The sequence below is a fragment of the Hesperophylax consimilis genome, chromosome 14, assembly GCF_061612785.1.
Source record: "Hesperophylax consimilis isolate HC1 chromosome 14, BYU_Hcon_1.0, whole genome shotgun sequence".
NCBI classification, from domain to species: domain Eukaryota; kingdom Metazoa; phylum Arthropoda; class Insecta; order Trichoptera; family Limnephilidae; genus Hesperophylax; species Hesperophylax consimilis.
In genome coordinates this window covers 11834167-11852134 of record NC_142849.1, presented here as the reverse complement: position 1 = coordinate 11852134, position 17968 = coordinate 11834167, and the positions used below count along the sequence as shown (strand labels likewise).

The 17968-nt window shown below is 34.0% G+C and overlaps 1 protein-coding gene across 3 annotated transcripts in view; it reads left to right on the top strand.

Moving 5' to 3' along the window:
• The window catches only part of LOC149417887 (uncharacterized), a 428973-nt gene that overhangs the window by 376149 nt on the left and 34856 nt on the right, over positions 1 to 17968 (top strand). For all 3 annotated transcript variants that reach the window (XM_089639507.1, XM_089639508.1, XM_089639506.1), the window contains exons 3-6: positions 10255 to 10399; positions 11459 to 11527; positions 11739 to 12120; positions 17124 to 17358. In XM_089639507.1, the coding sequence (XP_089495633.1) occupies positions 10255 to 10399; positions 11459 to 11527; positions 11739 to 12120; positions 17124 to 17358 (831 nt within the window). The remainder of the gene's footprint in view (positions 1 to 10254; positions 10400 to 11458; positions 11528 to 11738; positions 12121 to 17123; positions 17359 to 17968) is intronic.

Below are 17968 nucleotides of genomic sequence, written 5' to 3'. Positions count from 1 at the left end.
TAAAAGAACTCGACACACCAACCTTTTTTACACAACTAGTAATAATACAAACGCTGCAGCCAATTCACCTATTTCTCGTATCCTTCAAACATTCAACTCAATTCAAACAAGCACAAACACCGATATATTTTTTGATTCTCTCCCTCTATATAAGAAAAACTTTTTTAGCACACTGAATTCGCCCACATAACACATACAACCACACACAGACACACATGCACACGTACACACACACAAACACTCACACACACCTCTCTCCTTCCCCAGCACACTAATTTAACTTAACTTAAAAATGTAACTTAACCGTAAAATGTATAATATACCTCATATGCATATATGTCAGCAACATGTCATTGGTACCAATTATTGTACTAACTTTTATAATTTTGTAACTATTGTCATCTATGTAATTATGTACTGTTTGTTTCTGCAATAAACAAAAATAAAATAAAATAAAATAAAATACGCACAAGCATCGACCAAATAAGACTACATCAATACGCACAAGCATCGACCAAATATGACTACATCAATACGAACAAGCATCGACCAAATATTACTACATCAATACGCACAAGCATTGACCAAATAAGACTACATCAATACGCACAAGCATCGACCAAATATGACTACATCAATACGCACAAGCATCGGCCAAATATGCACAGAAAGTTGTCTTATTTTTTTGTAGTTCATAACAAAATTACATTTTTCATAAAAATACGCATTCCGCGTTGAAAAATGAATGAAGACCTCTAATATATATATATTTTCATATTATTTTTTTTTTTTTTATATTTACAAAATGTTCTGAAAAACTGTCGGAAATTATTCCCTTTGTCACTTTTTTTCAAGATTTATTTAACACTAGCTAACGTGTACCGGGCGTTGCTCGGGGCTTTACAATATCACCGTTTAATAGGTTTGGGGTAAGTTTTTGAGGTTGTGAATTCTTTAGTACCTGGCCTGGGTGCATTTTTACGGTGTATTGTTTCACTTGATCTTGCAATGTCTTCCTCGGGCGTCCTAGATCTCTTCAACCATTCACTTCCACGTCATACATTCTCCTTACACCTCTTTCTTCGTTCATAATTTTACCACAAATAATTATTTTATGCAGGTCTTCTTCGGGCATCCCCGACTTTTTCTACCATTCACTCCATTTAGTATCATGAAATCCAAATTGTTACTGTTAAAAAACTACATTATGTGGACTTTAATTCTACTCCGTATCACATTCTAGTGCAGAGATAATGCGTTAAGTCTTTCTCGAGCGTCCCGACTTCTTCTACAATTCAAACCACTCTCTAAACACTCCTGGCACTAATAAGAACAAACTTTGAAACTTTCAGCGTAATCAGATGAAAGGTATAGGAACGCTTACTGGTAACCCAGTACATAGAGCAAAAACCAATTTTGAAAATTATACGAGTCCCCTACAGACTATGTTTTTAATTACCTGACTTTAATGTCTCTGAAACAATTATAATATTCAAAAGATATTTTAATTTATGCGTTCAAAAACCAGAATAACATTTGCACACACAAACTCGAGTCGATTCACAAGCTCCTCATTACAACATGCATTTCAACAACCTACAACTAAAACGTCTGTTGGGCAAAGAAATTTGCAATGTTTCTCTATAAATTTATTTAAAATCCTTCCTCTTGCAATAAAAACCCTAAAAAAACGACTTCAAAATAAGTATTAAGATATGGATTATGGACACAGGAAGGAAGAATATAGATAAAATGTGGAAACCTAACAAAGATTAACATTATGTTATGTTTTTATTTTGTATGTTTTTCCACAATATATTTTTCTTGTATATTGTTATGTTTTTCTTCTATTATTTTGCTTTATAATTTACCTCTTGTAATGTTTTGACACGTTTACAAAAATCACGTAAAAATAATTAACATACTAAAAAACTTGTACAAATTTATAATTCATACAAATAACCATGTACAATATGACTTTAGAATGGGGTACCCCAGTAAGGTCACATATATTTTAGATACCTCGAGAGCATTTCGAAATTCCGTCAAATTTTAGCATGTCGTTGGGACTTGTTGGTAAAATTATTTTAAAACCTGAAGGGTTAACAAGAATTGATGGTTAATGTTTTTCGGGGACTTGCTGACACACCCTATATATTATTTAATATTTTTATTTCTCGCCCGGTGATCTTTATAGGTATATTAAATATAAATTGTAATATACTATGTTACGATATCGACCATCGCAAAAAGCCGTTCTAGAATTTAATGTCTAATCATAATACTATGTTTATGCCCATCGTTCCATGTTTGATTTTTCGATTATACTACGATAGACAACGCAGCTATACGATCGAATAAATAATGTGAAATTATTAGACAATAAAAAAATCTATTTATTTGATATTGCTTCCGAAACTGCATACGAATTGCAGCTTCGAATGAACAAGAAAATGGACTGTAGATACTTTAAACGAAACGAAATGGGGTTTGCTGGTATGTGTAAAAAGAACAAGGTTTGGAAGGAATATGGTGTGACCAATCAGTTACTACTGCATCAATCACATTATACAGGGTGCAGAAAAACAGACGGTGCGGTTTTGAAGGGCCGGTACATCCCATGTGGTGGGGGTAGGAACCTGGGAGGGGTCTCATTGTGTCGGGAGGGTACAATTTTTTTATTTTTTATTTATTCTTTAATATATTTGTTATACAATGGTATAGTATATTGTCATCCACGCTAGGAGTTCACCTGTGTTGTAATCATAAAAAAATTAAATCAAATCAAAAAATTAAAATTAAATCATAAAAAAATGCCAAAGTTGCCTCTCAAATCACCCATATTGAATTCTTTAATGGCCTTTATATCATTATTTAAACGACAAATAAATATAGTAGCAATTATCCGTACTATTCTCTGTCCACGATAAGAACGACCTGTTGGAGTACCAAATTAGGTTCGTTCTGCGCATACCACCCCCCCACTCCTTTCCTCCGCCATCGCTCGGCTATCTCCGGCAATCTTCGCTGACAATTCGTTATACGTTAGTGCCTGCGCTTAGAGAAATTAACCCATTCAGACCCTGCTATAAAATGGATGTTCAGCCGATATGTCCGAATTCATTATCACCAATTACGAAAAACAAAAAAGGACAGGTAAACATTATTTATGTGTTATTTGTATGACTATTCGATTTACAACAATGCATTTTTATAATTCAAGGATATAGATAGGTAATATATGTATAAAATTTGTGAATGTTGGTGTTGATCGGTTTTTTTTATGTTTATAGGTGGTGCACAAACCTCAACGGACAATGATAATAAATATGTATCGAAAAAAAATTTCGGAATATCGATCACATTGTTGATGAACTAGAGGACAATAATGATAATTCGTTAGCTTTTGAAATTTCAAATGAATCATCTGAGGAAAATTAATTTTTTTTTTAATGGCAATGATGATATTTTCAACTTTGGATTGATTTCTTAGCCGATTTGATAAATCTGATGCCTAATAAAGTACAATATATGTATTGTAATACTATCATCATCATTATTTGAATGTATTAAAATGTTTTAATTTTTAATTTTATTTATCGGTAGGAAAATAAATTAAATAATTAATTTATTAAAATAGTGGGTCTGAATGTGTTAACGCTCGACCTTTTAGGAGTGGGGTGAAGGGGCGGAGACATGCGCGTCCACGGGTTGTTCTAATCTTGGACCGAGTATAGATATTTGCTATACCTTTGGATTAAAAAAATATTATTCAGTTTTCCATGGTATTTTGGCCTCAAATCCAAATTTAAGTTCTGTATGAAAAAGGTCGCGCAGCCGTTCCTCTTAACATACCCTCTTGTTCTTCCATCATGATGGCTTGATCCATTTGTCCAATGAATATTTCAAACATGTGACCCATCGTAACCCCGAGTCGAGTAAACCTTTCGATATTTTCTTTGTTACCCTTTTTATAAAACCAACATTTTGTAAACGATATCAAATACATATTTATATTTATTATAATCATTAGTTACTTTTCCTTTTTGTATCGATTAATTAGCATTATTGATATTGTTTCCTATCTTGGTATGTACTTATATTCCAGGGGCGTCCCGTGACTTTTATTTTGATTAAATAAAATATATATATATATCTTGATATAACAATTCCATCCAAATCACTTTATACAGGCAAATCATTTTATTCAAGTGCAAGTTTTAAAAAAAATTCGAAACAACCGCCCGCAGTCCCCCTTTACCCCGCAAATGCCCAAAGATACTCAATGCGTGGCGACGTTTATCAATTCTGTTTAAATTTAGACTCGCGATTCAATTCCACAGTGTTCTTTTTATGTTTTGTTGCTTCATAAATTGTTAATTTCTCTTCTTCTTCGTATGGTTGGGGATGATGCAAGGATAAAAATGAGTATTGCCAATTTATTAAAATCCAGTTAAAAACGGGATTGCAGGCCGCTTCCTAATAAACTTATATTTCATTCTTTATAAATCGGAATACGTGTTCCTGCACCTGCATTTGTCCTGATAATATATATTGACGAAGTTTGAAAATATTCGGATTTTCATGAACGTGTTTCGTTGAATCGCGATAACACATTCGTGGAAATTCATTCGTTCGCAATTCGTAGAAAACATTCATTCGTTAAAGGCCTACAATCCCGTTTATAACCGGATTACGAATAATTTGAAGAGATTCTTAATAAATTATCAATATTTTATATCAGTAAGTTTTTTCCGTGTGGAGGTAAAATTGGAACGCTTATACTATTCAGTCTGTCGAATGACATCGGGAGTCACTGTTCAGCACAGATGAGCCACAGAAACTGATGAAGGGGACATTCTTTGAAAATGTGTTCTGTTATTTGAATGTGTCCCCATTCACACAATTTAGAATTCTTTAGGCCCCATTAATGCATCATATATGCACAATATGCTGTGACTGCACCGGATGCGGTTTAGTGAGGTCCAAGCCTTCCGAGGGAGATAGAAAGCTGGCAGTTGAATACTCGGGTCCACAACAAGGTGCATGTTTTTCACGTAGAAACTTTTTTAACTTCGGACTCAGAAGTCTGCCACTGAGTTCACCACGATTTTTCAAGGGTGTTTCGTGATAGATTTCAAACGTGACCTTTTTTAAATGATTTTCCTGTACCCATTAGCAGTGGCGGCTAGCTCTAAGAAACGGAGTAACTACGCACTCCATGAATTTCGGCCAATCTAAAAATTCCCGAGCGCCGAAGAACCTACAAAATTTCCAACACGCCTCATCACAATACGAAACTCGATTCGGTATATTACGCACAACGATAGATATATATGCGTGCGTACGAAATGCAGATCGATTTGTCCCTATATTCAGAGCAGTAATTTTTTTTTAATATCACGCATTGAATTTTACGAGAATGTTATATTCTGTGACAAGTCAAAAACGTAGATACATATTGCTTTGCAAACTTTATTTCTCGTATTTTTACCATCACATACACCGTGTGTCTCCAATTTAACATCTACTCCTTTTCAAAAAGCATTTTTTTAAATAAATACGTATGTATTGTATTATAGGATAAAATATGGGATGCGCAAGGTGCTTTTATGAGTGGAAGGGGGTGCATGGACCAGATATTCTCTGCGTATGCTCACTGAGAAGTTTCTGGCAAAAAATCATAAACTTTTCTGTGCCTTTGTAGATCTACAAAAAGCATACGATCGAGTCGAAGGTGTTGTCCAAGTATGGAGTGAATACGAATCTGACTTGCGTCTCTGTATGAGGGAAGCGTTGCATGTGTTAGGGTGAACGGTGGTTTTACGGGGTGGTTTGATATCACAAAAGGTGTTAAACAAGGCTCCGTAATGTCACCGTGGTTATTCAATCTATACATGGATAATTGTATGCAAGAATTGAAAAAGGTGGGATTGGGCGCGAATTTGAGTAATCTGAAAGTATGTTGCATGTTGTATGCTGACGATGCGGTCCTGATTGCTAGTATGGATGATCTACAGTCTCTCGTGTCTAGGATGAACGAAGTATGCATGAAGAATGAGTTAATGATGAATGTAAGTAAGTCTAAAGTAATGGTGTTTGAAAGAGAGAGTACGAAAACAGAGTGCAATATAGTTGTGAATGAGGAATACTTGGAGCAGGTGGATGAGTTTGTGTATTTAGAAAGTATGTTTACGAGAGATGGGAAGGCTGACAGAGATATTGAAAGAAGGGTAAATTCAGGTAACTCCATTAATGGAGGACTGAACCCAGTTGGCGCTAACAAAAAATTGTCCAAAGAAGCGAAGTTAGCAGTCCACAATGGAGTGCTGGTACCTACCCTGATGTATAAGGAAGTAAGGCGTGGAACTGGCAAAGAAAGGATGAAAGTAGATTGATTGCTGTTGAAATGAGATCCCATGTTTTGGGCATGTAGAGCGAATGAGCGAAGATAGGAGTGTAAGGAGGATATATGATGCAAATGCGAATGGTAGCAGAGGTCGGGGACGCCCGAGGAAGACATGGCATGAGCAAGTGAATCAGATACTTGAGTGGGGCCATGTCAAGAGTCAGAATAATAGAAGAGTATGTATGAATGTGAATGAAGCAAGAAGTGTGTGCCAAGACCGAGTTGTTTGGCGGTCCGTCCTATCTGCCTACCCCTGCGGGGAAACGGCGTGATGGTTAGTCGACACATATGTTGACCACCAGCCGCCACTGCATATTAGTACAGTTATTCATATTCTATATACAGTCTTGTATTATTATTATTCTAATAAATTATTCATAAATATTATGAAATTGCCTCCACCTACTTGAATTCCTAAAATATTTCATTCCATCTAAATGTACTCGTACATAGTTCCATGGATTTTGTTTAATTATGGCTTCTTTAATGTCTTCAGTGGGTATTTCATAATATTCGAATATTCGGTGTATTTGATTAATTTGTTCCCAGATCGATGGATGGCTAATATCGCGGAACCATTTTAATTTTTACTTGAGGAATTTCATTATGGTTATATAATTCTTTCTCTTAGTTTTGTTTATTTTAGACTTCTCCATTTCGAGCTCTTTCTCGACTCGCTTACAAACAATAATCGCTTTTCCCAATATTAATCATATAACTAAAAGATTATGGAATCAGAAAAAATATTTTAACAGTTGGTTTTTCCGATTTTATATGTAGTGTTGTTGTAATTTCTTTTTTACTTTATTTTACTCTTAAGTTTTACTAATATGGCTTCATATTTAGTTTTTTTTAAAATTATTTCTTAATATTTTCTCATTATACTTGTGATCACAATTTTACAATTGTGTATTTTGTACCTTCTTTACAACGGATTACATCTATTTATTGTCGGTATCTCTGTATAATACAGATATTCTCCTATGTACACTGCATCATGTATCACTTCCATGTAAAAGCCTTTTAGGCGTATATACAAATAAATAAATGAAATAAATGGGGCTACCCAAAAAATATTTTTTTTTACTTTTAAGTTCTAAAATTCTGTGACTTATGCTTTTATTATATGAATAAACGGGGTTTAATGAATCAAATTCTTGTATTTCATGTACGAAGACTAAGGAGCTATAGGTCGAGTATATAAGGTCGTCCGACTATCGTAAACTTCCCCTATAAATACACAACATTCAAATGTTAAATTTTTTCACTTTCCATCGATCGAACTATTCGTAAATTTTTCGTAAAAATTCTGTGTTCAGTTTGATAAAAAAAATATATACCAAAACCTCTGTGATCTAGGAGGTTTTTCCCTTACACGCGTTATCTGGGAGTTACTTTGGACAGGAGCCTGAACTTCAGGCAAGACGGGGAAACTCAAGGCTCAACTTAGTCAATAAGCTAACTGGAACATAGCTGGAACTAGCTGGGGATGAGACGCCAACACTCTGAGGACGGCATCCATTATGACTGGAACATACGAGTATTGGGTTATTAGACCTATCTAGGATAACACAGTTAATAAAGCACAAATTTTACTCTACTTCATGTTGGGGTGGAAATTAGTTCACAAAATTATCATAATTATTTGATGAATAGCTAGAAATTACAAATATGGGGATTTCACGATTTAAAAAAAAAGTTCATCTTTCCACCGGTGTAACATGATACACTTATAAAAAAGGATGTAATCTAAAATATGAGAAATTTTATCGACGGACCGAGGTCACCCAAGGTTGAATATTAAATTTTTTGCAAAGTACCAACCTTATTAAATCAAAATATATTTTAGACCACCTTTTGCAAGGTAACAACCCCCACTGACTGGACTGTTAGTGATTTAAAAATAATGTGATATTTTATTTATGTAGGGCATGTTACAACTTCATACATGCTGTGCATGAATTGCGGGCAATTTTATAAATTTCCTAATATTCACAATATATTTTATATACCTACCAGATGAAACAGAATAAAAAAGAGAACATGACCAAAGCTTGGGTTAGTTTATTTATTTAATTTATTTGGGTGAAAATGATAACAATAATATTTATAGTGACGACTTTTCTTTACTTTCAATAAATAAAATATCCATGTATTATATATATAAACCTTCCGGAAGAAATTATCTTAATGATAGTGAAAATTCTATCAAACTCCATTGCTTAGTTTAAAAGAACTAAGCGCACAAACATACAGATGCAGATAGTGACTTTGCTTTATACTATTTAGAGATATCAATGTATTGACACGATTATGAATTTACTAAAAGTTTATCAGGAAATGGCCTGTAATCCCGGTTGTAGTTCATTATATTTTTAGTTTTATAAATTTTAAATTAAATATCCCTGTCGAAGACTTAAAATACAATTTCTTATTAAATACTCTAAAAATACATACATTAGAAGATAGACATAAAATAAACGATTTAACGTTCCTATTCAAAATACTTAACTCTAAATTCGACTGTTGTGAACTCCTGCAACTTATAAACATACATACACCCACCCATAACAACACGAAAAAATACAATATTCTACAGCAGCACACATAAGCGTAACTACATTGCCCACTCTCCGATACAACGACTTCACACCATGGGAAATCATTACTTGGGTGATGTTGACATATTCAATACCAACTGGGCAAGTTTTGTGGATCATTTAAAACATTTATTTCAACAATACTCCAAAACACATCATGTAAACCTACAAATAGCTGTAATTTTCTGTTTTTGTTTCTTGTGTTTGTATGACTTGTTGCATAGCTTTTATCAAATGTAATTTTATTCTTATTTTTTATGTTTCAAAGTATCTGTCAAATTAAAATTATTCTACCAACCATGTAAAAGCCCTCAGGGTGTTAAATAAATAAATAAAAATTATGATCTGGGATGTTCCGGGATGTTCTGGAATGTTGTGGAATGCTTTCGAATACTCTCGAATGTTCTGGGCTGTTCTAGTAATTTAAGTATGAATATGAATATCTTATATTTATTTTCGTTACAATTTAAGATATCTACATCAGAGAGAATATTATTATTTCAACACAATCTTATAAGGCAAGCATTTTGATTTGAATTAGTTTTACATTGTTTTTCATTAAAAAAATTGCACGAAAGTGTGTGCCGTGTAAGTACTTTCAAATCAATTCTGTTTAATAATTCAAGACAGTAAGTAATACTGCTTACGATTTTATATAGAACAATCGCACCTGAAAATTGTCCATGAACATTCGATGAATCAATTTTGAAAAATACAGTTATGTGCATCCAGATAATTATTATTAAATTGATTGTGCGATTTGCAAGAAATATATTTTATAACTTTTTTCTGAATCAATTCAATTTCGTTTATTTAGTTTGTTAGTTCTTTTAATTACTACTAGTATTTAGATACCATGTGAATATGAATTGTAGAAGACTACAATGATTTTATAAATGGTTCGTCAAGATTACAAAGTCGTTTATTTACGATAAGAATTACAAAAGTACTTAGGTTCTTTACTGTAAGTTATTCTGCCGAGAGTGGTTCCCTAATAGAGTCGCCTACCTACAGTCGGCTAGGTTCGGGAACTCGTTAGAAACATTCGGATTCCGGCGTGCCCACGCATCCCTGCTCACACCAGCTCTACCTGTCATAAAATGCAATAATTTTACTGACACATAACAGTTCTTTTTTTCCACTTTTCTCAAATGTTCTGTTACGTCACTGTTCTGTTTTGTCATGGAACCATTTTAATCTTATTCTATCCTTTTAATTATTTTAACATTCTGTTTTCTTCCACAGCCATAAGCCGAGACTTTTCATCGTTTCCAGTAGACAGCACTGTGTTTGAAGGGGACGCTCTTCAGTTTCCCTGTGAGATAGAGTCTAACCCCGCCGCCAACGTTACCTGGGAAAAGAATGCTAGACCCATACCAGAGAGCAAAAGGTACCTACCTAAACCATTATTATTTTTAACCATAGAATGTACACTAGTAGTTCTGTGAACAGTTAATAGACCTCGCATGCAAAAAAGTATGTTTCAATTTGTCTCTTGTTTGTGCAAAACCTTAAATCTCATAAGTATATTAAATACATTTGTGTTTTTAAAGTATATAGATGTCACTTGTTACAGGTAAAAACAGGCTTTTTTTTTTAAACAGCGCCATCTGTTGGACATAAAATAAACTCACGTTAATGTTCCTCTATCTGCACTGACAGACTGAGCCAGACAGCTGGTTTCATTGATAAAAACCAACATTTTCTTCTTAAAGTGGCTAGAGAATAGAGAAATTGTAAGAGATACGGCTCTAATACAAAAATGTCGCATATACGAAATGTAGTTTTGTAGTGCCAATACACAAAAACCACACCAAATCACCACTTAAAAACATTTGTTGTGATAACCAATTTACAAACATTATGAAGGCGATTTAAAGACAACTTGAAACTAAATCACGACAGGAAACCCTAGTGAGGAAGACTGAAAAATATTGAATTTGTACTTGTATTATACTTTTTACCTACATCATGTACAAACTTTGCTATTAAAACTAATAAAAATAAATTAATTAATTAAAATTACCAAGAAAAGGAGTTGGACAAATATATTTTATGAGGTGGCGGAACATTTTTCGTTTTTGTGTCAGGCATTTGTAGTGCATCTTGTGTGAGGTACTCGACACTATTGTAGACATACTTTAGCGGCCCATTCATATGGCTATTTCATATTCGCACACACATATTCGTTTAACGTATTCATCAGTAGTAATGCGACATCCATCCTAAACTACGGCTACATATACCCAGCATTTCTGAGATAAATGCTGTTGGAAACAGCCATGGGTAAAAATCAAACAGCTCTTTTTGTACTGGTCTCCCCATTTGACCATGAATCGAGATTAATGTCGCAGGTCTGATTCTCACGTAACGCAAAAATATATTAACATGGATTAACATACTTTGTAAATTTTCATTTAAACATTACTGACAATGCGTTTTTTTACAGATATTACATCCTCAATTCTGGATCACTTCTGATAATAAACTCACAGAAAGAAGACAATGGAGACTACCGGTAGGCTTTCTTTTTCATTTGTTATACTTCTTATTTATCCAATTTTATGATTGTAAACATTCAATCAAACATTTTATGATTGCAAACATTCAATCAAATATGATTGTAAACATTTTATGATTTTAAACATTCAATCAAACATTTTATGATTGTAAACATTATATTAAACATTTTTATGACTGTAAACATTCAATCAAACATTTTATTCCAGATGCGTTGCTGTAAATTCCATCCTCAACAAAACCCGCCACAGCCCCCCCGCCAGTGTGACAATCATAAAGAATTCCTTACCAACGTATCCACTTAGCTTCATCACTGAGAACCAGATCGAAGATGACTTCTCCAACGAGAACATCACACTTCCCATCAAGACGACCAATGTGTCCATCCACTTTGGGGAGAACCTCTCTCTCGGTTGTGCTGTGTCGGGCAAACCCAAACCCAAAGTGGTGTGGGACTTCCAGTCTGACTCCTCAGAAACGGAAGCTAAGGAAATCAGCTCCATGGAAGTATTTAGGATACAGGATGTGAAGGAAGATAACAGCGGACTCTATACCTGCATCGCCACCAACGATCAACAAAGTATTCAACAGGTTTGTACATAGCATTTATTTTTTTATATTAGGCAGTAATATTATAAATATGTAGTCCATTTCTTGAATATAATTTGATAGGTGGAACCATTCACTGGATAACCAATACCTATGCTATCACAGATCATCCCAAGTGGGTCGCTACGTTTGATACAAAATATTGTTACCAAAACATCATAAAAAAATGATCCCTTCTTGGGGTGGCATTTTCAGAGATCTACAGTAAAACTAATTAGGCTTCTTGTACATTCTGTATGTAAAATGTATTTAAGCATTAAAAAACCAAAGGATTGATGGATAACATTGTTAGTAATGAATGTATCATATTTTTTATCTTCTTGACATACTGACCTGTTCCTTATCTCTTATTGTTCGTCCTTTTAAGCCAATACATTGCATTTTCTTATCTCAGTACAATGAAACTAACATGATGTTAAAAAATAAAATATATATACATACATAGAAAAGATCCCATTCGTTTGATAACACAAATTGTGTTCGAAACAGACAATGCATTATTATGCTTAACCTTTTGAACTCGTTAATTTGCTCCGTTTTATCTATACCCGTACGCGGTACATATTTTCAAATACCTATGCACGCAATTAAATGTCAAATTAAAGCATTCTGGCATGATTTATAAGACTATATAGACAGAACAGATTATTCTCCACAATATGAAAACAAATCCTCGTGTGTCAACGCTCTTAAATGCTTATAAAAACAAAAACATAAAATTTCATACAAAGACGTACCCTATCTTTTGAATGTGGTCCCGCCATTCACTCGGCATGTGTGTACTTAGGCCACTGCGTTGATAGACACAAGTGGGACACCATGATCACTTATCATTTTTAGTTATGAAAAGTTATGAATGACATACTAGTACTAACGCCATCCGTTGACAAAAATGTAAACTAAAGGACTAAAAGGCGCGAAGAGGCGCACTTGATTTTCGATCTTTTTTTATGAAATACAATTTTATTTTTGAGAAATTCTTGTAGATGTCAGCATCGTGATAGTTCTACGAATGTCCAAGTCAGCAAAAAATACATTTATGACAAAAGAGCGCTAGAATATCGGCCGTCAAAGTTTCCGTATCAACTGTTGATACAGCCGCGTGTGAGTATGGACTTTTTGTCGTAACAACAGTTGATACGGCCGCGTGCAAAGAGTTAATTTATTTTCAACACATTACATATAGATGTGGAATAATTTTCTCAGTTTACCCGCGTAACGTGGTCCTTAACAGGACTCCTTGACCTCCAATTAGTTTAAAGCATCCAATCAGGTTCCTAGACTTAAACCGCCTGATATTGCCGGCCCGCCCCTACCCACTCCACCGTTAAATCACTTTCAACCCGTGTACTCCGTCCTACACATAATAAGAATTGATAAGCACTCAATTAGGTTTTGATTTCTGGATCGAACAGATACGCGATAGCGATCAGTTTGAGACAAAACTCAAGACACAAGGCCTCTGAAGATGGACAGTGAGATCTGTCCGAAACATCAGGAGTTCAAAAGTCCTTTTAAGGACCATTTTACGCGAACAAACCGAGAAAATTATTCTACATCTAACACCCGTGAAAACCTTAACCATAGCATAAATATATATTTACATTGTTGAAGAGTTTATCCAAAAAAACAGTTGTTTAGCCTAAAATTATTGGTTTATTTGTATAGTTTGGATACGACCCATAGTAAATATTGTGTTTTTGTATTTCGATCTTAAACAGGGCATACAATTTCACACAGGTGTTATTTTGTCAAGTTTGTTTGATAATTTAATAATACTATTGTGAATATCGACTTGATTTATGACAAAGTCTATTTACTGATTTATGCATAATTTATCATTGTATCGTAAAAGTTATACATATTACCAATGACGTACAATACATACAGATGCGCTGTTAGAATCTCAAATTGGCAAGCAAAAAGTACTTCAATTGTAGTACTTTACATTCCATAGTTTTTGTACTGAACTGAAACGCATTGCGTAAGGTCGTGTGCTACCTCTAAGTAAATTGATTTTAAAAAATACCAAATTTTTTTTTATTATTATCAATAATATCCCGTCTGAAGATTTTATGCGTCAGAGAGAAAATGCTAGGGCGACTCGAGTAGAGGTCTGGGCGCGCAACAGCCAAATTACGAAGTCAGTGCTGTTGCCATCTAAATTTCACTGTTTAAAATAGTCTAATCACTCTTGTTTACTTATACGCTTGCGGTAAAACAACATACAAATCAGCAGTAATAACAATTATCAACAAGAATAGCCACTATTTGCAAATTGTCGTTGTTCTATTATGGCAAGGCACTGACTCCCTTGACTCCTCAAAATCCATCAGGTACCCAGGCCCCCTTCTCTAGTTGGCCTTGAGTTAGTATTTGACGCAACTCTTTAGTATTAAAAACGCAGCCAGGTCCTATTGTTTATTCCGTTCATATACTTTTTTAATATTTATCTTCATAAATGAGCAATGTTTGAATTAAGAATTTAGTGAAAACATAAAAGTGTTTCTTACTTGCCACATTTTATCTAAATTTTATGAGACAATAACAAGTCTAGGTGTATTGTAATGTCATTGCATATTACTTTGTATTACAAATAATTAGTTTGTAGTTATTGTGGGCATAATAAGGCGTACATTATTTATTGTTTTTGCATAATTAGTTGTACATTGGAAAATGCAATAAACTCACGAAGCAATTATGTTCAAAGGTTAAGCAGCACTTATCATGAGACGTTACTTTGATAACTGCTTTAATTACAATATATGTAAATAATTTTTATGCAACATAATTTCCTTTATGTTCACCCTGTTTTTAAATACATCTCTTTGAATTTAACCTTGTTGAAATGATTTTTTTCGGGAATATTAATAATTGGAAGCGGATATTAATCCACTTCCCGGCATGATTGAGCTGAAACTGGCCAGATAGACTGGTTATCTATGACAATGCATTTATTTAATTTGGTGGCAATACGTATACAAACCCAGACATTTATGCATTTCACTGAAATTGGATGACATTACAGCAGTTATAAGAAATAAATATAGGTCCTACCCAATTGGGATTTGGCTCAGTTAGCGCGGTTCAATCTTCAGTCAAAACACTTTTTTTTAATTTTTTTATTTCTAAAACTTCACAACAGTTGAGAGCAAGTCCCTCGGGAGGAAGGTTCAATCCTCAGCCAAACTAAAAAAATATATATTTATATTGTGGCAGCAATGTGTGTGTGTGTGTATTTGTAATTTACGGTAGCTGCCGGAACCGTAAATCGTGTTCAGGAGATGGGCGATTAAAAATGAGTATCTGCAATATTAATTAAATTTATTCGTGAGGATGAATTTACAATTTTACAGAACGCGGAGACTGTGGTAGACAAAGTAGAGATAGTGGCGGTAGAATCGAAGGTTGAAACCGGAATGAAGATTTCTCTTCTGGAGCCCGCTTGCGTCTAGCGGCGGATTAATTTAAGTTAGTGTTGCCACATGTGGGAGAAATAAAGTAGTCCCACAATATTTTAAAATACATCTATAAATAAAAATAAATGTATTTCAGTAAAAAAAGTTTTTTTTACACACTGTTTTTTTATCACATCTAAATCCTACAATATTGGGGTACTAGGTTGCAAGACATAAATAATAGAAACGAAGGAGATGGGCCAAGAACCATTATCAGTATGAAACTGTGTACACAAATGTGACACCAACATTGTTCACCCATAACACTGAAAATCGCATCTACGCACAGCATCTCTACACAGCGACGCTTCACCATTGTTTCTACCTAAAACCAAATGCACTATTTTTCATTGATTCCGCCACTTTGATAGTCTGCGCTGTTTGGTTGTAGCACGGCGACAGTCAGCATGCTTCCATGCCATATCTCTCTTGATTCTATTATTTATGTTTTATAGAAATTAGGACTTTTCTAGAGTCATCATAAATTGATTTTTATGGCCTCTATTTCACTTTGTTTTCTTATTTATATTCATCATCAAAACGTGTCACAAACACATGTTAAAAGAAACCACAAATATTTGCCTTAGACGACCCAATTTTCTTAGATAATTATTATTGACAGCTGTTTCAGTCAATTTGCAAAGTGAATTTATGATTAATATGTCTGCCAAGATGAATTATGACTACTGACTTCGGTAAATACTCGGAATCGCTGGCCACACTTCATAAGATTTTTTTTTAAAGAAAACCTTTTGATTCACCTTAATTACTATAAAAGGAAGCAATAGCATTTTAATTATGTAAAATGAAAATTAGCTTTCGTTGTATGGGATGACATCCAAAATAATTTCTGTTGATGACATTTTTCTTATATTGGTATTCCTGATATCATATGAGTGGCTAGAATTTTTACCATTTTTACTAGGCAAATCAGGTAGGTACTATTTAGGCCAAACTCTGAAAATAAAATAAATGTATTTATTCATGTTTTATAAATAAAGAAATATTTAAAAAAAAGGTTAGGTCAGTATAGGTTAGGTTAGGTTAGGTTAAGCGTGGCCAGCGATCCCGAATAATTATCCTGACTTCAAATACATAGTGTAAAAACTACCAAATTTAATAAATTAACCCAAACTGACCACAACGACTGAACTAATTTTAGTCTTGTTATTATTGATGTGGTAAATAATTTATGTACCTAAATTATACAAATATCATCTGTGACAAGTAAAAACATGCTTTTTGAGTGAACACCGTTATTAAACGTGAAAAATCATCCGTTAATAATTTTAGCCAAAGATTTCAACATTTCAAGTATAGAATTATTAATTAAACAAGAATAAAATAATTTTCTGATTAAAGATTTGCCTACTTTATCGCTTCTCCGAATTCACACAGTCATCGCTTCTAATTTCGAAAATTTCTAAGCAAATTTGAGTTCATTAAGCAGGAATATTTCACATTACGAACATCCAAAATTAGTATGTTTCAATATACAGGTATTAATTTGTGTAATTATCTCATCAGGCGTACCGCGTCACTGTCCTGCTAGCCCCCTACCTCAAGCAGACCCCGGCCTCCGAGCACACGCCCACCGCCAAAACGGTCCGCTTCAACTGCTCCGCCGGAGGAAGCCCTCCCCCAAGGATCTCCTGGTACAAGGATGGCCGCCCCCTAAACATTACTGGCCGGTTGAAGCTCAAGTCTCAAGATAAGAGACCACCGGAACTGATCGTCAGCGATACCATCAGCTCTGATAAAGGTAATTATAATAATAATTAGCAGATATATCGGGTTATCTCTAAAAAAACTGGAAAACTGTATGGACACAGAATTTGCACCTACTATTCAGGAAAAAATTATTAAATATTTTATTACATTTTATATCTACAGCTTTACTAATAAAAAATCACTTCATAACAGTTAAACGGTGTTATTGGTAATAATAATAATAATACTTGGATGACTTGTATAGCGCCGTTTTTGTGCAAAAACACCTCAAGGGCGCTGTGCAAACTTATTACATTTCTACAGTGATCTATGTTATTACTTAACTATTTATGGAGAAAATATACAGTACAATACTGACCTGGTAGTTCACTTGAGATTAACACTTAATTAACATTATCTAATTGTTTATTGGCGAAATTTAGATACAGGATTTAGGACTTAATTGAAAAATTGAATATAACTGGACTTTCTCTTAGGATTGGTATATTTAATTTAAGGGTACGACAGCTTAAAAAGGTAAGTTTTTAGTTTAGACCTGAATTCTGTTGGACTTGTTATGGATCTTAGTTCTGGAGGGAGTTTATTCCAAGCCTTCGGCCCAGATACTCCGAAAGCGCGATCAACAAACTTAGTATTTGGCT